We start from the raw sequence: 25,261 nt of genomic DNA, 5'->3' as shown, positions 1-25,261 counted from the left end.
TTAATAAATTAATAAATTAATAAACGAATAACCAAATTAATGATTGTTTATTATTATTATTATTATTATTATAGGCTATCAATGTTTTCTACTTGTTTTTGCATACATCTAAGTCCTTTGTCTACTGGAAATAAGATCAGACAATTGTGGAGCTAATGAGAGTTATTGAGGCAGGAACATGCATCTACAACTGTCCTCTTATCTCCACACAATAAGCCAGTTCTTTTCCTCGATGGCATGTCAGCTTTAGAGAATCCTTGATTCCAGAGATTATCTTCCCTTCTCAAATGGAGCTGGTCTTGATTTGGCATTTGTTAATTATGATACATCTTCTAGAGGGGGAGATCATTTTAATAAAGCAAGCACTTACGTTGTATGGCATTTGATACACCTGTATTTGTCTATCTTGTTGAAATACAATGCCACCGGTCACTGTTAGATATTTCTCTTGGCTCACTATTTTTTTTTATTTTGCTTTTATTTGTTTCAGTGATTTGACTGTGGCCATGCTGGAGCACTGCCTTGAAGGATTTTACTCAAACAAAGCGACCCCAGGACTTATTCTAGTGGTCTCTGTTTTGCCAAGCTACTAGGTTACAGGGATGTAAACACACCAACACTGGTTGTCAAGCAGTGGCAGGGGTGACAATCACACACACACGCACGCACACTTACATACGATGGGCTTCTTTCAGCTTGAGGCTACAGTAGAAGAAACTTGCCTAAGGTGCCATTCAGTGGGACTGAACCTGCAACCATGTGGTTGAAAAGCAAGTTTCTTATCACACAGCCACACCTGCGCTTATATATATAAATATATATATATATATATATATATATATATATATATACACATATATATATATATATATATACATATATGTATGTATATATATATATGTGTGTGTGTGCACGTATGTGTCTGTGTCCTCCACCATTGCTTGACAAACAATGTTGGGTTTTTTTACATCCCTGTAACTTAGTGGATCGGCAAAAATGTGAGTAATAAAATAAGTACCAAGCTTAAAAAAACAGAAGGAGCAAGTTCTCGGACTTGATTTGTTTGGCCAAAAACTCTTCAAGGTGATGCTCCAGCATGGCCGCAATTAAACAACCAATGCAGGTAGAAGATAAAAGATACAAATATATAAATACAGACAAACACATTGTTATAAATATATCCAGGTAAAAAAAAAAACAACAAAAAAAAAACAACAACAATTTCTCACTTCTTATAAAATTTATTTATTAACTTCACAATAGGTAAATCAAATCGATTCATTAACTTAACGAAGGTAATTTAAAAAGTTTCCTTTCATTTTAGTCTTTTTTAAGACCAATTTCATAATAAATAATAAAAAAATTTTTGCCTTATTTATTTTCCTTATTTATTTACATGAAGCAGTTTCCACATGAATCTGGAAATTATTATTATTATTATCATCATCATCATCATCATCTGGTTAGTAGGTTGCCAGAATCATTAGGGTATCCGACAGAATGCTTTGCACTGTTTCTTTCCGCTCTTCACGTCCTGGGTTCAAATTCCACAGAGGTCAGCTCAAACAGGATTTGAACTCAGAACGCAAGAAGCTGAAACAAATGTGGCTAAGCATTTTTCTCAAAGTGTTAATAATTCCGCCAGCTCACCGCCTCGCATATAAATAAATACATTCACACACATATATATATCTATCCATACACATATATACACATACATGTACCCTACACACACACACACACACACACATATATATACATAGATATATACATACATATACGTACATACATACATATATTTATAGCAAGATATAGATATAGTTATCTATGTATATATGCACACAAACACATATAAATACACACACATCTACATTTATATTTACACATATACATTCATTTACATACATAATACATACATATATACATATATATGTATATATATATATATATATATATATATATATATATATATATATACTAAATGAATAAATATTCAAAAATATTTATATAGATATTATTATTAATTATTATCATTAGTAAAATGAATAATAACCACAATAATATAAGTGGCCAGCGAGTAATAAGCCAATAAATGGCAAACCCCAAATTTTATAATTAATTTATAATTATAATAGGACACACATTTATGCACACACACACACGGACGATTACTTTTCTTTCGTCAATAAAAACCAAAAATAATAATAACAATAATCCTTTCTACTAAAGGCACAAGGCCTGGAATATTGGAGAAGGGGACTAGTTGATTTGATTAACCCTAGTTTATGACTGGTATTTATTTCATTGACCCTGAAAGGATGAAAAACAAAGCTGACCTTTGCAGAATTTGAACTATATTTGCACCACATGCTAACAACTCTGCTAACTCGCTGTCTTATATAATGCTAATAATAATAATAATAATAATAATAATAATAATAATAATAATAATAATAATAATAATCCTTTATGAGGAGGGTTCAATGTCTTTGAATTTCCTGGTTGAATTTATTGTGTCATTATTGAGTAAGTAAGCAAAATAGGAAAATAAATAATTAAAATAAATATTAATTAGTCTGAATATTCGTTATGCAAGTTTCTTTAAAACTCCGAAATTAAGAAAAAACCAAATGCAGATGTTAAAAAAAAAAAATAAATAAAACGTTTTTAAATCCCAGGCTAGAAAAACCAAAAAAAAAACCAACGTGTCATTGGGGCCCCCCCCTTCCATTTTTATGAAGGGTGCCGTCTGCTTATGGAGCAATAATTCCAATAAAAAAAAAATTATAGGGTAGAATTCCCATGTCATTGAGGAGTGGATGTTGAGTTGGAACGGCCGGTTGGTGTTTACGTGATGACGGTAGGAGCTGAGCGTCCTGTCAGCTGGGGCAGCTGGGAAATCTTCAGGGCAATCTCAATCAACGGCTTCAGAACAACCTGGAAAGAAAAGATAATAATAATAATAATAATGATAATAATAGTTCATATAAAGGACTGAAGTAACTCAGCAGAAGCGTAATAGATAGAGAGAAGAGTTCTTTACTTTTGTATACGATTGCCACAATCCATCACTAAGGTAAACATAGCTGACGTAATCCATCACCACGGCCAACTTAATGACAAAAAGCGCAACTCGAAAGTAACTTATTTATTGGTGCTTTGAACAATATTTCAACAATAGTTCAAAGCGAAAATAAACAGTTTGACGTTTTCCAAATAAGATGCCTCCGAAAAATTCTGGGCATTAGATGAGGAAACAAGACCACAAACGAAGATGTGCCTCGAAGAGCCAATGTGCCAAAGAGACAATGGCTGAGTCTTGTCATCAAGGGCAGACAAACATAGGTGAAACCAGGTGGTTGGAAGACAAACTTCTTAACCACACAGCCATGTCTGCTTCTCAAACAATGAACAACATTTAGCACCAAAAATACAAAACAACAAAAAACACACACACACACACACACAATGCAAAAATTTTAATTTTTTTACCTGAGCATCCATGGAGTATTTGCTCTTGTCATCTTCGTATCCTTCAATGTAGAGTCGGATTGTGGCTCCTGTGCTGCCCGTGCCACTGAGTCGCATGATGATACGTGAGTCATCGGCAAATATTAGTCGAACGCCCTAGAAACAAACACAGAACGCTTTGAAATTCATCATCATCATCATAATGCTTTCTGCCACCACCCTACCACCACCACCACCACCACCACCACTGCCTCCGCCACCACCGCCGCCACCACCACCGCTGCTACTAATACTCATAACGCCACCACCATCACCACTACCACCACTCGCAACCTATGCCACAATCATTAGCAAACCACTTATGACACTACAACTACCAGCAACACTACCTCAGTGACTAATGCCACCACTACCACCACTGCAACCAGTACTAGTATCACAAACACCACCACCACTACCACCACCACCACCACTGCCAATACTACCAGTGCCATCACCCCCCAACAATGCTCCCAAACCCAAGACGACCCCAAGGGGTGGGTGAGTAACTGACCTGTTTCACGCTGACACTCTTGTCGATGGGGTCTGTGTAGGAGAAGTTGTCGGCTTTCTTCAGTTTGTAGGTTTTGCCCTGCTCTGTGAAGTCTTTGCCAATGTTACACTGATCACCAATGAAGGAAAACAGGACCTCCATCATCTTCTCGGCCGGACCAGATTCACAGTTTTCGTAGTCGTACCTAAACACAAGGGAGACATTATCAATTACATAACATGGCTCTTTTACATATTTACATGCAGATGCACATACACATGAATGCACATATACATACACACATGCAGACACATACCATCATCATCATCACCATCATCATCATCATCACCATCATCATTACTGTTGTTATTTCCAGGTTTACTTTTTCATGCTGGCATACTGAACAGTGGAGACATCTGGTGAACAAACACCCACAGCAAATGATTGGGCAAACATAATAAACAATACATGTATCTGGTGTACAATATATGCATCTGTTGAACAATATATAAACATCTAGTGTATGATATATATACATCTGGTGAACAATATATATATGTTTGGTGAACAATATATACATCCCATGTATAACATACACATCTGCTGTATATTATAAACATCTGGTGAATAATATAAACATTTGGTGTATAATATATAAATATATGGTGGACAATATACACATCTGGTGAACACCTTATACATCTGGTGAACACTATATATATCTGGTGAACACTATATACATCTGGTGAACAATATAAATATCTGATGAAAGCATTCATAGAGAACATTGGGCACATCTAGTGAACAATGTGCAGGTCTATTGAACAAACAGTCAGTGAACAATGAACATACATAGTGAAACAATACACTCATCTGATGAACAATCATACCATGAACAATAGACACAGCTGGTGAACAGCTTAAAGTTACTTGGTGAAGAATCAGCACACTTAGTGAACAGCTAGTGTACAATAACGCATACACGGTGAACAAAGGTAGACGGATAAACATACCTGGTGAAGAAGTTACGTCCATACTGCTGCCAGTGGCTTTGTAAGATCTCCTCGACACTCTGCTTGCGGTGAGCAAGGATACTGAGCCAAGCCATTACGGCCCAGACACCATCTTTTTCCCTAAGACGAAGCAAATAACAATCTACTATAATAATACTCTTGTGTTTTTTTCCGTCACAACATATGAATGAGAAAGGAAGGGGTGATAGATGAATAAGGAAGGAAGGAAGGGGTGATGGCAAACTGGTAGTGGGAGCGTTTCAATTCTGTGTATGTGTGTGTGTGTGTGTGTGTGCAATGGAAGTGGGACGGTGAACATTCAATGCTGAAAAGAAAAATCAAACAGCATTTCAACTCTGTGTCAGTATATGTGTGTATGTGTGTACATGTACAAGGGAAGTAGGTGAATGTTTGTGTGTGTGATTATTGCGTACCTTATTTAAATATAAAATACTACGATTAGCGATCATTTTTGATGGCACAGAGCCAGCTAGTAATAATAATAATAATAATCCTTTCTTATTTCTTTACTGCTCACAAGGGGCTAAACATAGAGGGGACAAACAAGGACAAACAATGGGATTAAGTCGATTACATCGACCCCAGTGTGTAACTGGTACTTAATTTATCAACCCCGAAAGGATGAAAGGCAAAGTCAACCTCGGCGGAACTTGAACTCAGAATGTAGTCGCATTCTGTGAGTTCACTGCCCAAATAATATTAACAACGGTTCCTTTATTGGCTACAAGGCCCAGTGCAAGGCCACAGAATGTTTTGTGGGTAGGTATCTTTTAGGTTTTGGTGGTGTCAATATCTACCTGGAATCGGTAATTTATTCAATTGTCACCTGCCACTCCAACCCTGAATGATGAAAACAAGGTGAAAAAACAGAACATGTAATGTAAAAGGAAAAAGACAAAAAAAAAAAGCATTACTATTTTTAAATCTCACAACGAGAGATATTCAGCAACAGTACTTTGTAGTAAAGATTGTTTGCCACCAGAGCATGGCAGTTCTGGTTTAGGACGAATGTTGCTGTAATTTAGATTCCCTTGTTTGAAAATATAAGGACATAGATCATGTTGTATAGCCAGCTGGAGACGATGTCTCCAGGGGCTAATTTACAGCAACATTCGTCCTAAACCAGGACTGCCATGTTATGTTGGCAAATAATCTTTGCTAAAAAAAAAAGCAGTAACAAAAAAAATGAGCTCTGTTCGTTAATACCTGATGTGATCAGAACCAGTTCCAAAACTCTCTTCTCCACAAAGAGACAAACGGCCGGCATCCATCAGGTTACCAAAGAATTTCCAACCAGTTGGAACCTCAAAGAATTCTTTCTTGTTAGCGTGAGCAACTCTGTGGAAAAATGGAGATGTTTTAAGTAATTCCTCGCATTACAGAATTGCATTGATTAATTCCTCGCATTACAGAATTGCATTAATTAATAATATTTGGCACAAATGAACAATTAAAATCAATTGAGATGATGATGATGGTTTGGGCAGATACGCACCATGTGTTTGCTGTCGAAACATTTGTCAACCTGCAAAATGTGGAGGGAAGTTTTTTTTTTTCTTTTTGTCGCACCCAACATGTCAGGCAAAATAAGGAACGATTCTATGAAGCGAATCCAGTGAGGTGTGCCCTTACCCTACTCCTTTGCCCCTCCTTTGCCCACTCACCTGTCCACAGCGCCACTTGTTGGCATGCTTCGAGCAAACCCTTTCACTCCGGTCTTCTTGAAGTATGGAATGCAGTCTGTGTTGTTTGCTATCACAGCTAAAGAGTCTGACGGGTTGACAAAGAAGGCGTTTTTGCCAAGGATCATGTTTCGGTCCTGCGAAAAGAAGAAAAGAAAAGAGGTAAAAATAGAATCTAGATACTACTACTACTACTACTACTACTACTACTACTACCACTACTACTACCACTACTACTACCACTACTACTACTAACAGTAATAATAATAATAATAATAATAATAATAATAATCCTTTCTACTACTGGCTCAAGGCCTGAAATTTCATGGAGGGGGATAGTTGATTGCATCGACCCCAGTACAATCCTATAATAAGTTTTATTATAGGATTGCGTTATGGCTCTTATTTAAATTGATATATATATATATATATATATATATATATCAATTTAAATAAGAGCCATAACGCAATCCTATAATAAAACTTATTATATATATATATATATATATATATATATATATATATATACACATAAGCTATGTAGAAGGAATAATGAAAGTAGTAATTTAAACTCAGGAAAGGAGAAGTCAAATCGACATTGCAATAGTTTCTGTAAACAGACGATATCATATCTTTCTATATTCTCATATAATGATATGCAGTTCATACAATATTACATAATAAAAGACATAATATATGGGAATATGTATTAACAATTCTAAAATCCATTTGACTTTGAATCATGACATTTGAAGAAGAAATGGACTATGGAATTAGTTACTCATTTCCATATATTATGGCATGTATTGCAAAATATCGTATGAGATATGGAATAAATGATATTGTCCATTTACGGAAACAATTGTAATGTCAATTTGACTCCTCCTTTCCACATTTAAATTGTTTCTTTTATATATACCATCATCATCATTTAACATCTGTTTTCCATGCTGGAATGGGTCGGGCAATTTGACAAGGGCAGGCAAGGCTGGAGAGCTGCACCAGGCTCCGGTTGTCTGTTTTGGCATGGGTTCTATGGCTGGATGCCCTTCCTAATGCCAACCACTTTACAGTGTGGACTGGGTGATTTTCATGTGGTGTCAGGGCCAGTGTTTTATACAAGGCACCAGACTGGGTGCCATTTAAATGGCACCAGCACCGGCGCTTCATATGTGGTGCCAGCACAGGTGCTTTATATGTGGTGCCAGCATGTGTGCATTTTTATAAAGGAAAAAAAACGGCAAAAGACTTACACCGTCTCCATCAAATGCTGCACCAAATCCATGCTTTCCTTTCTTTAGTTCATTGACGAGGTTAGCAGCGTAGGTTAAGTTGGGATCAGGATGAAGGCCTCCAAAATCAGGCAAGATATTGCTATTGACACAGCTCTTTGGATCAACTCCGAGTTCATCACAGAATATTTTCTTTACATACGGTCCAGTGACTGGAACAAAAATAAGAAATAAAAGTTTGCATTTGATCTAAACTCACTCTGACTCTTTTCCTATAAAACAACCAGAATAAAAACTTGAAGCAGATTTTTCTTATGTTATACAGTAGGTGGGTGGAGGCGTGTGGCTTAGTGGTTAGGGTGTCAGCACCATGATCATAAGATTGTGGTTTCGATTCCTGGACCGGGTGATGCGTTGTGTTCTTGAGCAAAACACTTCATTTCACATTGCTCCAGTCCACTCAGCTGGCAAAAATGAGTAACGCTGCAATGGACTGGCGTCCCGTTCAGCTGGGGAACACATACGCCATTGAAACCGGGCCCATGAGCCTGGCTAGGCTTTAAAAGGGTGCATTCATTTATACAATAGGTGGCAGAATATTTGATAGTCACTTGTGCTGGGAAGCCAGGGCCCACAAGCCACAGGTACAATCAAAGAAACCGTTTTGATACCAACCAACCTGAGACCAACCCCAGTTCTATGACACAAACTTCTAATTTTAAAATAATCTAAATTAAAACCTTCATTCAAAATTTCATGCTAATTTATGTTCCAAAAAATCAGCTTACTAATGACAATTATTTCACTGAATACTTCATTATTTTCAAAATTAATTGAAACAAAGGCAGTGTATTTCAACAAGAATATGGTAACAAAAGGGTTAAAGTGATCTAAATTAAAACTTCCCACCAAAATTCCATGTGTTCAAACACAAGCTTACTGGTTTCAAATTTTGGCACAAGGCCAGCAATTTTGGGGAAGGGGTAAGTCAGTTAGATTGACCCCCAATGCTTGACTGGTACTTATTTATCGACCCTGAAAGGATCAAAGTTAAAGTTGACCTCAGTGGAATTTGAACTCAGAACATAGCGACAGCTGAAATACCGCTAAACATTTCATCCAGCATGCTGAAATTCCTGCCAGTTTGCCGCCTTAAAAACACCACGTTAGTAACAACAGTTATTTTACTAAATTCTTCCTTATTTTCGAAGTTAACTGAAACGAAGATAATGCATTTCAGCAGAAATATGGCAACGAAAGGGTTAAGCAGCTGGTAGCGGGGTGGGGGAGAAATAAAGGTGGGAGTATATTATAGACATAATACTTGTCAACCAAATTCTGGCTAAAAAAAAAAAAAAGAAATAAAAAGCAAAAATAATGAATGTGAACAAAAACTGATAACCAAAACGTGATTCTTACCTCCGTGCATGGAGTCCAGAAGAATGTCCAACTTTGGACATCCGTCACCTTTTAAGAGTTTCTTGATGGAGTTGAAGTCAAATAATTCCTTCATATAAGCGATGTAATCAGCGACGGGATCGATAATTTCGACGACCATCTCATGGCCAGCAATTTTGAATTTACTGGAACCAATCTTTGAGAGATCCATTGTCAATTTCGGGCAGGTTTTATAGGTCTTGATATTTTTGGACATTTCAAATATTGCGTTTGTGACGCCTTCAGGAGCAGGACCTAATATGAAAGTATAACAGAAAAAAAAAATATGTGAGAATCTATGTATGTAGGATCAACAAGCAGGTGGATTAATTTGATGCTTGGGAAAAATGGAAAAGTTTTTGCTGCTTCAATCCTACACTCTTCAACAGAAAGTGATGCATATACATACATACATATGCGCTTGTCTTGCTTTTTGTATGTTGGTTCCCTGAAGATGAATTTATGTGTAATTCCAGCACCTCTTACTTCTTTGGAGTAGAGTGCACATATATTTTGAAACATATGTAGAAATGAAAGGAACTTTTTGTTTATATGCGTTTTGCTCCATTTATTATTATTCTTCATATCTACTCAAAATATGTCACTTTAACTTGGTATTTCTTCCCATTAACTGGGTATGATATCCCAGTTTTTGTGTTTTTTGCTACCCTGGTAACTATTAACATATTTTCATTATTGAAGTTTTTTCAACCGAGATAATATTAATATATACATAAATCAAAATACATACATACATACATACATACACAAACACTCACACACACATGCATATATTTATAGGCACAGGTGTGAAAGTGTGGTAAGAAGTTTGCTTCACAACCACATGGTTCCAGGTTCAGCCCCACTATGTGGCACCTTTGACCATGGTTCTTGAACTATAGTCTCAAGCTGACCAAATCCTTGAGTGGATTTGGTAGACGGAAACTGAAAGAAGTCTGGCACGTGTGTGTGAGTGTGTGTATATAAATGTTAGCGTGTGAGTGTTTTTGCATGTCCTTGTCTTGATATCATGTAACAGTTGTAAATGATCATCACTGTTATACAAGTGGTGTCATACATTTCCAGTCTTCTATGAAAACATACATACATATGTACACATAGGCTTCTTTCAGTTTCAGTCTATGAAATCCACTCCCAGGGCTATAGTAGAAGACATTTGCTCAAGGTGCCACAAGAAACACTGTGGAAGAATATGAGAGTGCTTACCTCCGTTGGAACAATTAAACTTGATTCCAAAATCAGCGTTTGGCCCTCCAGGATTATGGCTGGCAGTCAGAATAATTCCACCATCTGTTTCATATTTCCGTATGACATGAGACACGGCAGGAGTTGAAAAAATTCCATCCTTGCCAACAATCAGTTTGGAAACCTTAAAAAGTAAATGAATAAATAAATATATATATAAAAAAAAAAGCTAACGAGGCGCAGACGTGGTTAACAAGTTTGCTTTCCAACCATGTGGCCTTGGGTTCCAGTTCAACTGCATGTCACCTTGGGCAAGAGGCTTCTGCTATAGCCTCAGGTTGACTAAAACCTCTTTAATGGTTTTGGTAGATGGAAACTGAAAGAAGCCCATCGAGCGCGTGCGCATACACTTGCAAACATAGGTTAATGTTTACATCTTGACCCGGAAATGAAACTCCAAAAAATATACTGGAATGGGTGTAAAACAATGTGTAGGAAACGAATATGAAAAAAATGCGTGGAAAGCAATGGGAAGGTGGAGAGAGGACCTCGGAAAATTCACAAGATCCGAGTTTTTCCTTCATAACTTTTAGGGAAATGGGTTTTTTTTTCAATGAAATTTTATAGAAATACTTTTCAAACGGCATACATTACGATTATAAAGAAATTTGTGGGAAAAAATCTTCCCAAAGGGTTTTGAGAGGACCTCGGAAAATTCACAAGATCCGAGTTTTTCCTTCATAACTTTTAGGGAAATGGGTTTTTTTTCAATGAAATTTTATAGAAATACTTTTCAAACGGCATACATTACGATTATAAAGAAATTTGTGGGAAAAAATCTTCCCAAAGGGTTTTGAGAGGACTTCGGAAAATTCACAAGATCCGATTTTTTCCTCGTTATATTCCGAAATCACAATCACCTTTCTACAGATACCCTAGCATAGTAGTACTACTACTACTACTACTACTACTACTACTACTACTACTACTACTATACTACGTAGTGTTTATTTTTCTACCCATTTGCAATAATTAAGGTTTTGGCTTCATTTTTGTTTCATTTTATCTTCAATGAAATTATTTTTACGATTTTTTAAAACCCTTCCGTCGTTATTCTCAAATGGGATATATATATATATATATATATATAATATAATATAAATAATATATAGATATATGCATATATATATATATATATATATATATATATATATATATATATATATATATATATATATAATATAATATAAATAATATATAGATATATGCATATATATATATATATATATATATATATATACATTGTACAGGCAAAAAAGAACAAAAAAACATAAATAACAAAACACACCCTCACTCCGTCCCCCCCGTCTCTCCCTCCACACGAAATCGAAGGGTACTTGTTACCCGCTTAAAATTTCGGCGCCAAAGATTGCTGAAGGAAAGTGAAAACACTTGAAGCCATTTCAAAACTGTTTTGCAGCTTAGGGTTTATATATCCAGGGATCTATATATCCAGTAATTTTAGCAGGTATGTAAAAGATATTGTTTTAATACACTTTGACTTGTTTCACACAAACACTAACATGGTTTTTTTGTTTAGTCCAGATATCGTTAACACTAATTTTTATAACTTCAACGTTTGTTTTATTATTCTTTTCAAACTTCTTGGATTTTTCAATATAATATATTTCTGCAAAATGTCATCTTAAAATATTTGTAAAGAAAGGGGGCTGATGCGGTTTCGCACCTGCGAGCTGGCAGAAACGTTAGCACGCCGGGCGAAATGCTTAGCGGTATTTCGTTTGCCGTTACGTTCTGAGTTCAAATACCACCGATGTCGACTTTGCCTTTCATCCTTTCGGGGTCGATTAAATAAGTACCAGTTACGCACTGGGCTCGATATAATCGACTTAATCCCTTTGTCTGTCCTTGTTTGTCCCCTCTATGTTTAGCCCCTTGTGGGTAACAAAGAAATAAGTATTATTTTTACCGAGGAAACGGAGAACTCCTCCATAAAGAGTGATATTGCAACAGTTGCATAGACCCATGATGTTAGAGCATAATTAGGATTTTGTGAGTCTGTGCGCGCACGTGTGTGAGAAAGAAAGGGAGAGACAGAGTGAGTGAAGGTAATGATAGAGGTCTTTTAAGGTACACACTCATAGAAAATGAGACGTCATCGCCGGAAAAGATTATAATTTTAAAGTTTTGTATATCAAATATGTCAATGAAAATAAAGTTTAGTTAGTGGTGGAAATAGTACTGAATCTTTTGATACCTCATACGTGAAAATCGACAACTCGGTTTTGGAATGCACAAGGAATATATGTACTCAGGGAAACTCCCAAATTGAACCACGCACTCCTCACTATTCAGTAATGAAAGGTGCGCGAGCGCAACAATCTCCACAGCTCACAGAAAATGAACGGCTGAAACAAGTGAAATTGCAGGTTATATATACCTGCTGTATACGTCGGGGGAAAAGCAAACACAATATTGAATAATTCTCTGTCATACGTCAACTAAAAACTTTAATATACTTCCGAAATGGGACTTCATCTATGTTTATCTACGTGCGTCTATGTGTAGATATGTGTATGTGTGTGCGTGTGTTTGTGTGTGTGTGTACCATCCCCATCAGCAACAATCATCATCATCATCATCATCATCATCTTCTTCACAACAAGAAGTAACTGTTGCTATGCTTCTGAAATTGTGTATATGTGTGTGTGTGTATGTGGGGTTTCGTTTGCAAGATAAATTAATTTTGGCGGTAAGGACTGAACCCATTGCTTCATTATCACCGAAGGATCAACATCGCACAAGTTCATACATTATTTCCGTAAACTAACTGAAAAAAGAGGCTACCACAACCATCATCATCTTCTGCACAATATTTATACCCTTTAAAAAGAAGCAGCTATTACTATTTTCCTGAATTTATTTTACATTGTGTACACCCAGATTGGAACTTTTACTGCACTTTGCACCAGAGAACATTATAGATTATCTCAAGACAAAACATATTGCCATTGAAAAAAACGTGTGCTTGCACACATTCGATGATTTTTCAAAATTCTAGTCGGGTTTTGTCATTAGAAAGTGCGCAAAATGTCAAAAAAAAAAAATAATAAAAAACTCTTTCCATCAGAAACCATCAGGAAAAATTCATTTACAGAAAACTCGAAGCTGCCATTTTATGTAATTTTTTATTATTTAGTGTTTGATTTTATTTTCGGATTGCCTGGGACGATATCTGCAGTTCAGTGGTACCAGTTCTGTAGAGATGTTTGTTTGACAAAACTGCTGCAAGGCAAAAACTCCCATTTGGTGGTCCGGATCATTGAGTGGAGATCGATGCAAAGTTTGTTCTTCAATAGCAAGAACAATGGAGGAAGAATGTGTCGCAAAACTTGGGTCGTCTGCTCTTATGACAGCACAACCAGAAAAGGATTTCTTCAACGTGTACCCGAGACATTGGAGAATGTTTGAAGACAAATTTTTCTTCCAGGAACTACTGTTATGTCTGACAATTTGGCAAGCTTTTGTAATCTCCATATAGTCAGATACATTCACTATTCGATAAATCATTCCCCAAATTTCATCGATCGATCACCGGGGCATTGTAGAAAATGGCGGAGATCATGGACCATATCATCCCCTTTGGGATATTTTCACGGTTTTATTTCTACAGTTTTATTTCTATATCGAGGGCGGAGATTCCCAATTTGCAAAAGAAATCTGCATTTCGAAATTTATATTGTACTTGCCAAAGAAAAAAAAAAAAAAACGACATAAATGATAAAACCCACCTTCACTTCGTCCCCGTCTGCACACGAAATCGAAGGGTACTTGATACCCGCTTGAAATTTCGGCGACAAAAACTGCTAAAGGTAAGTGAAAACACTTGATACTATTTGAAAATTGTTTTGCAACTTAGTGTTAATATATCCTGGGATCTTTATATCCAATAATTTTAGCAAATATGTAAAAGATATTGTTTTAATTCACTTTGACTTGTTTCACATAAACACTAACATGGCTTTTTTTGTCCAGACATCGTTACCACTAATCTTTTATAACTTCAACGTTTGTTTATTATTCTTTTCAGACTTCTTTGATTTTTCAGTATAATGTATTTCAGCAAAATGTCATCGTAAAATATTTGTAAAGAAACCCATATATACATGTGTGTGTGTGTGTGTATATATATGTGTGTGTATGTATGTATATGTGTGAGGGTAGTAGTTCTACGCTAGGGTATCTGTAGAAAGTTGAATGTGATTTCGGAATATAACGAGGAAAAATTCGGATCTTGTTAACATTCCCCCCCCCCAATTTCTTTATAATCCTAATGTATGCCATTTGTAAGGTATTTTTATAAAATTTCATTGAAAAAAAACTCCATTTTATAAAAGTTACGAAGGAAAAGCTCGGATCTTGTAAATTTTCCGAAGTCCTCTCGCCACCCTCTTGGAAAAGATTTTCCCCCACCATGTATGTGTGTGTATGTGGGGTTTCGTTTGCAAGATAAATAAATTTTGGAGGTAAAGACTGAACCCATTGCTTCATTGTCACAATTAAAAATAAAATCGAAGGATCAACATCGCACAAGTTCATACATTATTTCCGTAAACTAACTGAAAAAAGAGGCTACCACAACCATCATCATCTTCTGCACAATATTTATACCCTTTAAAAAGAAGCAGCTATTACTATTTTCCTGAATTTATTTTACATTGTGTACACCCAGATTGGAACTTTTACTGCACTTTGCACCAGAGAACATTATAGATTATCTCAAGACAAAACATATTGCCATTGAAAAAAACGTGTGCTTGCACACATTCGATGATTTTTCAAAATTCTAGTCGGGTTTTGTCATTAGAAAGTGCGCAAAATGTCAAAAAAAAAAAATAATAAAAAACTCTTTCCATCAGAAACCATCAGGAAAAATTCATTTACAGAAAACTCGAAGCTGCCATTTTATGTAATTTTTTATTATTTAGTGTTTGATTTTATTTTCGGATTGCCTGGGACGATATCTGCAGTTCAGTAGTACCAGTTCTGTAGAGATATTTGTTTGACAAAACTGCTGCAAGGCAACAACTCCCATTTGGTGGTCCGGATCATTGAGTGGAGATCGATGCAAAGTTTGTTCTTCAATAGCAAGAACAATGGAGGAAGAATGTGTCGCAAAACTTGGGTCGTCTGCTCTTATGACAGCACAACCAGAAAAGGATTTCTTCAACGTGTACCCGAGACATTGGAGAATGTTTGAAGACAAAATGTTCTTCCAGGAACTACTGTTATGTCAGACAATTTGGCAAGCTTTTGTAATCTCCATATAGTCAGATACATTCACTATTCGATAAATCATTCCCCAAATTTCATCGATCGGTCAGCGGGAGGTTAAAGATCATGGACCGTATCATCCCCTTTGGGATATTTTTACGGTTTTATTTCTACGGTTTTATTTCTATATCGAGGGCGGAGATTCCCAATTTGCAAAAAAAAATCTGCATTTTGAAATTTATATTGTACTTGCCAAAGAAAAAAAAAAAACGACATAAATGATAAAACCCACCTTCACTTCGTCCCCGTCTGCACACGAAATCGAAGGGTACTTGATACCCGCTTGAAATTTCGGCGAAAAAAACTGCTAAAGGTAAGTGAAAACACTTGATACCATTTGAAAATTGTTTTGCAACTTAGTGTTAATATATCCTGGGATCTTTATATCCAATAATTTTAGCAAATATGTAAAAGATATTGTTTTAATTCACTTTGACTTGTTTCACATTAAACACTAACATGGCTTGTTTTTGTTAAGTTCAGACATCGTTACCACTAATTTTTATAACTTCAACGTTCGTTTTATTATTCTTTTCAGACTTGTTTGATTTTTCAGTATAATGTATTTCTGCAAAATGTCATCTTAAAATATTTGTAAAGAAAGCCATATATACGTGTGTGTGTGTATATATATATATATATATATATATATATATATATATATATATATATATATATTTGTGTATGTATGTATGTGTGTATGAGCGTAGTATTACTACGCTAGGGTATCTGTAGAAAGTTGAATGTGGTTTCGGAATATAACGAGGAAAAATTCGGATCTTGTTAACATTTCCCCCCACCAATTTCTTTATAATCCTAATGTATGCCATTTGTAAGGTATTTCTATAAAATTTTATTTAAAAAAAACTCCATTTTATAAAAGTTACGAAGTAAAAACTCGGATCTTGTAAATTTTCCGAAGTCCACTCGCCACCCTATTGGAAAAGAGTTTTCCCACAAATTTCTTTATAATCATAATGTATGCCGTTTGTAAGGTATTTCTATAAAATGTCATTAAAAAAAGCCTCCATTTTCCTAAAAGTTACAAGAGAAAAGTTTGGATCTTTTGAATTTTCCGAAGTCCCCTCGCCACCCTCTTGGATATGATTTTCCACCACCAATTTCTTTATTATCGTAATGTATGCCATTTGTAAGGCATTTCTATAAAATTTTATTTAAAAAAAACTCCATTTTATAAAAGTTACGAAGTAAAAGCTCGGATCTTGTAAATTTTCCAAAGTCCTCTCGCCACCCTCTTGGAATAGATTTTCGTTACAAATTTCTTTATAATCGTAATGTATGCCATTTGTAAGGCATTTCTATAAAATTTCATTAAAAAAGGGTCTATTTTCCTAAAAGTTACGAGGGAAAAGCTTGGATCTTTTGAATTTTCCGAAGTCCACTCGCCACCCTATTGGAAAAGAGTTTTCCCACAAATTTCTTTATAATCATAATGTATGCCGTTTGTAAGGTATTTATATAAAATTTCATTAAAAAAAGCCTCCATTTTCCTAAAAGTTACAAGAGAAAAGCTTGGATCTTTTGAATTTTCCGAAGTCCACTCGCCACCCTCTTGGAAAAGAGTTTTCCCACAAATTTCTTTATAATCATAATGTATGCCGTTTGTTAGTTATTTCTATAAAATTTCATTAAAAAAAGCCTCCATTTTCCTAAAAGTTACAAGAGAAAAGCTTGGATCTTTTGAATTTTCCAAAGTCCCCTCGCCACCCTCTTGGAAAAGAGTTTTCCCACAAATTTCTTTATAATCTTAATGTATGCCGTTTGTAAGGTATTTCTATAAAATTTCATTAAAAAAAGCATCCATTTTCCTAAAAGTTACAAGAGAAAAGCTTGGATCTTTTGAATTTTCCGAAGTCCCCTCGCCACCCTCTTGGAAAAGATTTTCCCCACAAATTTCTTTATAATCTTAATGTATGCCATTTGTAAGGCATTTCTATAAAATTTCATTTAAAAAACACTCTATTTTCCTAAAGGTTACAAGAGAAAAGCTTGGATCTTTTGAATTTTCCGAAGTCCCCTCGCCACCCTCTTGGAAAAGAGTTTTCCCCACAAATTCTTTTATAATCGTAATGTATGCCATTTGTAAGGTATTTCTATAAAATTTCATCAAAGAAAAAAACTCTATTTTCCTAAAAGTTACAAGAGAAAAGCTTGGATCTTTTGAGTTTTCCGAAGTCCCCTCGCCACCCTCTTGGAAAAGATTTTCCCCACAAATTTCTTTATAATCTTAATGTATGCCATTTGTAAGGTATTTCTATAAAATTTCATTAAAAAAAGCCTCTATTTTCCTAAAAGTTACAAGAGAAAAGCTTGGATCTTTTGAATTTGCCGAAGTCCCCTCGCCACCCTCTTGGAAAAGATTTCCCCCACAAATTTCTTTATAATCGTAATGTATGCCGTTTGTAAGGTATTTCTGTAAAATTTCATTTAAAAAACACTCTATTTTCCTAAAAGTTACAAGAGAAAAGCTTGGATCTTTTGAATTTTTCGAAGTCCCCTCGCCACCCTCTTGGAAAAGAGTTTTCCCCACAAATTTCTTTATAATCGTAATGTATACTGTTTGTAAGGTAATTCTATAAAATTTCAATAAAAAAGCTCTATTTTCCTAAAAATTACAAGAGAAAAGCTTGGATCTTTTGAGTTTTCCGAAGTCCCCTCGCCACCCTCTTGGAAAAGATTTTCCCCACAAATTTCTTTATAATCTTAATGTATGCCATTTGTAAGGTATTTCTATAAAATTTCATTAAAAAAAGCCTCTATTTTCCTAAAAGTTACAAGAGAAAAGCTTGGATCTTTTGAATTTGCCGAAGTCCCCTCGCCACCCTCTTGGAAAAGATTTCCCCCACAAATTTCTTTATAATCGTAATGTATGCCGTTTGTAAGGTATTTCTGTAAAATTTCATTTAAAAAACACTCTATTTTCCTAAAAGTTACAAGAGAAAAGCTTGGATCTTTTGAATTTTTCGAAGTCCCCTCGCCACCCTCTTGGAAAAGAGTTTTCCCCACAAATTTCTTTATAATCGTAATGTATACTGTTTGTAAGGTAATTCTATAAAATTTCAATAAAAAAGCTCTATTTTCCTAAAAATTACAAGAGAAAAGCTTGGATCTTTTGAATTTTCCGAAGTCCCCTCGCCACCCCCTTGAAAAAAATTTTCCCCACAAATTTTTTTATAATCGTAATGTATACCGTTTGTAAGGTAATTCTATATAATTTTATTGAAAAAAAAATCCCATTTTCCTAAAAGTTCCAAACATATATATGTGGCTTTATACCTGTTCCCCATCTCCATCACCGCTTGACAACCGGTGCTGGTTTGTTTACGTCCCCGTATCTAGGCGGCTCGGTAAAAATGACCAACAGAATAAGTATCAGGCTTAAAACAAATAAATATATGGGTTGATCCGTTCGACTGAAACCCCTTCAAGGCGGTGCCCCCGTATGGTCGCTGTCCAATGACTGCAACAAGTACAATGCAAAAGCTCGGAGAGAAAACAAAATCGGAGGTGGTGATGGTTGGGGGGGGGGGTGCAGACTCGTGAAGGTATGCGTGATCAATTCTTGGTAGGATGAAAAGAAAAGGGTCCACATCACGTTTTAAACACCGGTTTTCGTCTGATCACCGATGTGAAGCAACGTGGAGCTTTTAATGCTTAAAAATGGGAGACATTGATAATATTTATTTCTAATACTGTCTTCGCCACGCCTGTTAAATACATTTCATAACATAAGGGACATTTTAACTCGAGTGTCATAGAAAGTACAAAATTGATAATCAAAGAAAAATGAAGCTGGTAATATACAAAAATAGACGTGGCTAGCGCGAGTAAATCGAAACGAATGAGTTAATGGTTATGAATAAATTATCAGACATTATTTTTAGACTTCAGTTATCATTTCTCAACAGCAACATTTAATACCTTTTTGAGTAGCAAAGTAGAACAATATGATAACTGTAACCCAATTTCTTAACCTTGATTTTGCATTCAATGTGCATACAGCCGCAAGCGTGCGCCCACACCCACGAACAGTTCCTGCGTCCCAAATTTCCGACAAGATTGACACAGTTGGAACGAATGCCAAAACACATGCCCACCCACCAACTTCTTGAGCATATTATAAGTTCAAAGATGTTTGCATATATGTTTATACACACATACACACCACGTGTGTGTGTGTGTGTGGGGGGGGGGTTCAAATTTGCAGAAAACTAAAGACGAAGACAAGTGAGCGAACAACAAGCAGGTGTATTAGTTTAACGCTCGGGGAGAATGGAAAAGTCTTTGATGCTTCGAGCCTATGCTCTTTTACAGAAAGAATTGAACGGTAAAAAAGATGGAAAGAGAACGAAAAAAATGGAGAGAAAATGTGTAGAAAGAATTGAAAGGGAAAATAATGGAGAAAAAATGTGTAGGGATGACACATATGCCAAAGTCTTGTGAGTGGATTTGTCAGATTGAAACTGAAAGAAGCCCACTGAACATGAGCTAAGGGAAATAACTCAGGGTGGCCAGTAGAATAAATACATGTAACAAAACTTAATAGAGTTGCTTTAAATACTTGATCTGTTGAAATTATTTTCCCTTTCGGGGAAGACTAAACAAATGTCTAGTGGCAATTGCAATCAACTTCCAATGAGAAGGGGAGATAATCCTGAGAATAAAAAGACAGTTGGATTGTCTTTGATTGGAAAGAAGAAGACAGCTATGGACATGTGTTTCGACTCCAGTAGGCATCATTTGTACATCAAGCGTCCTACTTTGGAGAATGAGATATTTGAGATTATCTCCCCTTCTCCTCATGTATTGTTTTAACTCTTTATCTGACCAGTGTATTACATCTATGAAGGCGCATGGCTTAGTGGTTAGAGTATTTGGCTCATGACTGTAAAGTCATAAATTCCTGGTGACTTGTATCCTTGAGCAAGACACTTTATTTTACATTGCTCCAGTCCACTCAGCTGGCTAAAATGAATTGTATCTGTATTTCAAAGAGCCAGCCATATCACATTCTGTGTCGCACTGAATCTCCCCGAGAACTACATTAAGGGTACATGTGTCTGTGGAGTGCTCAGCCACTTGCACATTAATTTCACGAGCAGGCTGTTCCGTTGATTGGATCAACTGGAGCCCTCATCATCATAACCGACAGTGATTAACCAGCAACATTTTTTGGAATACTTAATCCCTAATGTGGATTTAACATCCTCAAATTGACTATGTATATATTCTTTTATTTGTTTCAGTCATTTGACTGTGGACACGCTGGTGCAATGCCTTCAGTTGAGCAAATCGACCCCAGGACTTATTCTTTGTAAGCCTACGTCTTATTCCGCCGGCATCTTTGGCCGAACCGTTAAGTTACGGACACGTAAACACACCAACATTGGTTGTCAAGTGATGGTGGGGGATGGGGGTGGGCAAACACAGACATACAAACATACACACGCACACACACACATATTTATACTTATATATATATATATATATATATATATATATATATATATATATATATATATATATATATATATATATACGATGGGCTTCTTTCAGTTTCTGTCTACCAAATCAACTCACAAGTAAAAAACACTTGCCCAAGGTGCCACGCAGTGGGATTGAACCTGGAACCATATAGTTGAGAAGCAAGCTTCTTACCACACGGTCACACTTATAAATGTTTTCCATTCTCTTGGTATAAGTCCAAGTATGTAGGCTGCTGGTTTCAAGGTAAGACACCCGCTGTGCTGATGACACACAATTGGGTAGAAACGTGTAACGACAGCTGTCCTTTTTGTCTCCTATTACATTGCATTTTCCTTAGCGGCATAACAGTGTGGGAGAATTTGTGATTGCTGAGATTATCTCCCCTTCTCATCTGGAATTGGTTAAAACGACAAGACACAATTGTACAGAAGACAACTTCAATAAACGAAGTCAAAACAGCCCTCTCCCTACGGCGTATGTGTGTGCATACATATATATGTGCATACACACATATATATTTGCACACACACATGCATATATATATATATATATATATATATATATATATATATATATACATAAATACACATACACACACGCATACACACATATATACATACATATACACGCATGCATACACACACATATATAAGTACACACATATTTACAGCCATTTATTCAAAGACCACCAAATATATTTGAAGTAGTAAAATGTAAACAAACAATCGTTAATAATCGGAAATAATCGCTAATAATCGGCAAGTGGCCCACAATGAGAGTGAAATTGAAAATTCCTGGTATAAATCGGGCTTCATCTTTTAGAAATAGCAGCCAAATCTCCCGTTAAATAGTATCAAATTGAAAATAAAAGGAACTACACTTTAGATACAGGTTTCTTGATTAGTCTGAAATATATATATATACAGGATGACCAAAACTGGATTGTCTCTAATTATAGGTCTACTGGGTCACGCAATGGCCTAGGGCTAAACGACCTGTCAAAATGGTGGATCGGTATATGGGCGCTCGAATGCTAGACATAACAGTTAAATCTTCAGATGCTACTAAAAGTACAGGATGGTCAAATATGGGACGAAGGTAAAGAATATGCACACCCGGTGTTTAGGGTTAGGGTTTAGGGTCAGGGTTAGTTTTAGGATTAGGGTTTAGGGTTACGCCGAAAACGGGTGGCGTGCGTATTCTTTACCTCCGCCCAAATATGGAATGTCTTTGATCATAAGTTTGCTTGATCAGGATTGACCGAGGGTTAAACAGCAACAACAACAACAACATCGAACATGTTAAACCATTGGACAACAGGGAGCCTTCTACGTGGTCATCTGAAGTGGTTAAAATAACAGCCAAATTTCATTTATCGTCACAAAAAAAAATAATAAATAAAAGGACACATTGAATAATGTAGTCCTAGATACACATGCACTATGGTTGAATAAAAGACGAGAAGGTCATAACTAAAGCGCCTTTCATCACAGGTCGGGGTAATCAGAACTGTCTTTGAAGGGGAGTTTGTTAAACACGAACTACTACTACTACTACTACTACTACAGTTGTAAATAACTGTTAAGAAAAGACAGTATAAAGGAGATGGTCACGGTGGGAACACATCTTTGATCATTGGTCTAAGAACAATTAAATGCAGCCAAGTTAACAAGGGAACCTGTAGGAGGACACTCGAGACGCTAGAAACGGCAGCCAAAAAAATCGTCTTATGTCACAGTTAAAGGACATGTAACTTGAAGAATTCGGTCGTGGATTCTTTCGCTTACATATAGGGAAAATATATGAGATGGTCACATCTGGATTGTCTCTGATTGTAGTTTTGCATTTAAATATATATATATATATATATATGTATATACATATACATATATATATATATATATATATATATATATATATACATACACACGCACACATGCATGTATATACATGCATATACAGAGAGATGATTTATACACACATACACGTATATACATCTATCTATCTACACCTCTCTCTCTCTCTTTATATATATATATATATATATATATATATATATATATATATATATATATATAAGTGGTAGGTTTGCCTCGATTCTTCAGGGGTAGTCTGAAGCATCCAAGCAACCAGGGGATGTTTATATATTTACATATATTTACATACATACATGTGTGTGTACGTGCGTGTGTGCATACATGCAATATACACGTCTAATATACAATAAATATACATTAGTGTATACATACATCATTGGCAGCACACATCTGGATGATCTTCAGGACAGCTTCTTTAACATAATAACGTCCATCTCCTCCAACAACCAGGGTGGAGTTTTTCAGCTTATCCCCCAGGGCCGCAGTCAACATCGACTGTATAAAGTTCTCGGTATAGTTCTCTTCCATATACACCTTCACAGGTTTGCGGAGGCCGCTTGTTCCCGGTTTTTGACCGTCAAACGGCTTGGTGATCACCGTTGAAACCTCCAGGGCCATGTTGAGCTGTGTCTGTGTTTCAAGGGATTTTTTTCCTCCGGTTTTTTAATGGTCTCTCTTGGAGTATAGAGTCGCGACTGTAGCTTGGGATGCGAGTGGTGTGCAGTGGAAGTATATAAGCCGACTGGAAATTAAAACCAAAGAAAATTAAATGAAACAAACCAAAACTAATGCTGATCTGATGGAATTGGCACAGTCTTAACGGCCTTACTTCGACGCTGTTTCTGCGTTTTTTGGATGGAATAAAGGAGGAAAAAAAGAAAGAGAGGAAAGTCTGCGACAGAAACAGACAAATTCCTTCTCGATTGGTAGCGTGATAGATACAGTTAAGATCTATCTATCTATGTATATATATATATATATATGTTAAAGTATGTATAAATAGATAGGAAGGTATAGTGGAATTACATAGCTGCTACGACACTGTATAAGAAAGATAGAGAGAGGGGGAAATGAGAGTAATAGAGGTAAAGGGAGGGGCGGATGAAGGAGGCAGAGGAAGAGGAGAAGAAAAATGTAAGAAAGGAACGATAGGCAGAGAGAGAGAGAGAGAGATAAAAACAAAGAGAGAGAGTACGAGTGTAAATGGGAGAGAGGGGGAGAGGGAGAGGCAGGCGTGCTCTTATTACCAACAATAGAAAAAGATCGACGGCGGTGACGACCTTGAACCCAAACCCTCAAGGACGGTCGCGCACGCATCCGCCATACGCACGCGCAAGATAACATGATTATTAAAAAATGTGTGTGTTGAGATATGTAAATGTATACATATATATAAACATTGTTGGAAGTTAATTTAGATACGAAAATTATTAATTATTGTTAAATTCAATCAATATCTGTTGTGAAATAGAAAAGGATCCCAGATTTTATTGTGTTCGTGTGAATTTTTACCGATTTATCTGTCTCTCTGTGTGCTTTGTCTGTCCGTCTGCCTACCTGTCTGTCTGTCTTCATGGCTCTATCTATCTATCTATCTATCTATCTATCTATCTATGTATCTATCTATCTGTCTGTCTGTCTATCTGCATGTCTCTATCTATCTGTCTATTTGTCTGTCTCTCTATCTGTCTGTCTATTTCTCTTTACTCTTTACTCTTTTACTTGTTTCAGTCATTTGACTGTGGCCATGCTGGAACACCGCCTTCAGTCGAGCAAATCAACCCCAGGACTTATTCTTTGTAAGCCTAGTACTTATTCTATCGGTCACTTTTACCGAACCGCTAAGTTACGAGGACGTAAACACACCAGCATCGGTTGTCAAGCGGTGTTGGGGGGACAAACACATACACACACGTACATATATGTA

The 25,261-nt window shown here is 36.1% G+C and overlaps 1 protein-coding gene across 1 annotated transcript; it reads right to left on the bottom strand.

Annotated features, from left to right (window-relative positions):
- Positions 1–2,463: 2,463 nt before the first annotated feature.
- Positions 2,464–24,381, bottom strand: LOC106876411 (phosphoglucomutase-1). Its single transcript, XM_089342059.1, has 10 exons — positions 23,707–24,381; positions 10,616–10,778; positions 9,371–9,643; positions 7,973–8,163; positions 6,702–6,856; positions 6,244–6,375; positions 5,017–5,136; positions 4,025–4,208; positions 3,493–3,627; positions 2,464–2,937 (listed from the first exon to the last, which is right to left on the bottom strand). Exons 1-10 carry the CDS (start codon positions 23,950–23,952, stop codon positions 2,848–2,850), a joined length of 1,689 nt encoding a protein of 562 aa, XP_089198185.1. The 5' UTR covers positions 23,953–24,381; the 3' UTR covers positions 2,464–2,847.
- Between the last annotated feature and the right edge of the window lie 880 nt (positions 24,382–25,261).

Source organism: Octopus bimaculoides, chromosome 25 (genome assembly GCF_046866305.1).
Source record: "Octopus bimaculoides isolate indiv1 chromosome 25, ASM4686630v1, whole genome shotgun sequence".
Lineage (NCBI taxonomy): Eukaryota > Metazoa > Mollusca > Cephalopoda > Octopoda > Octopodidae > Octopus > Octopus bimaculoides.
This window is presented reverse-complemented; position numbering and strand designations above follow the sequence as displayed.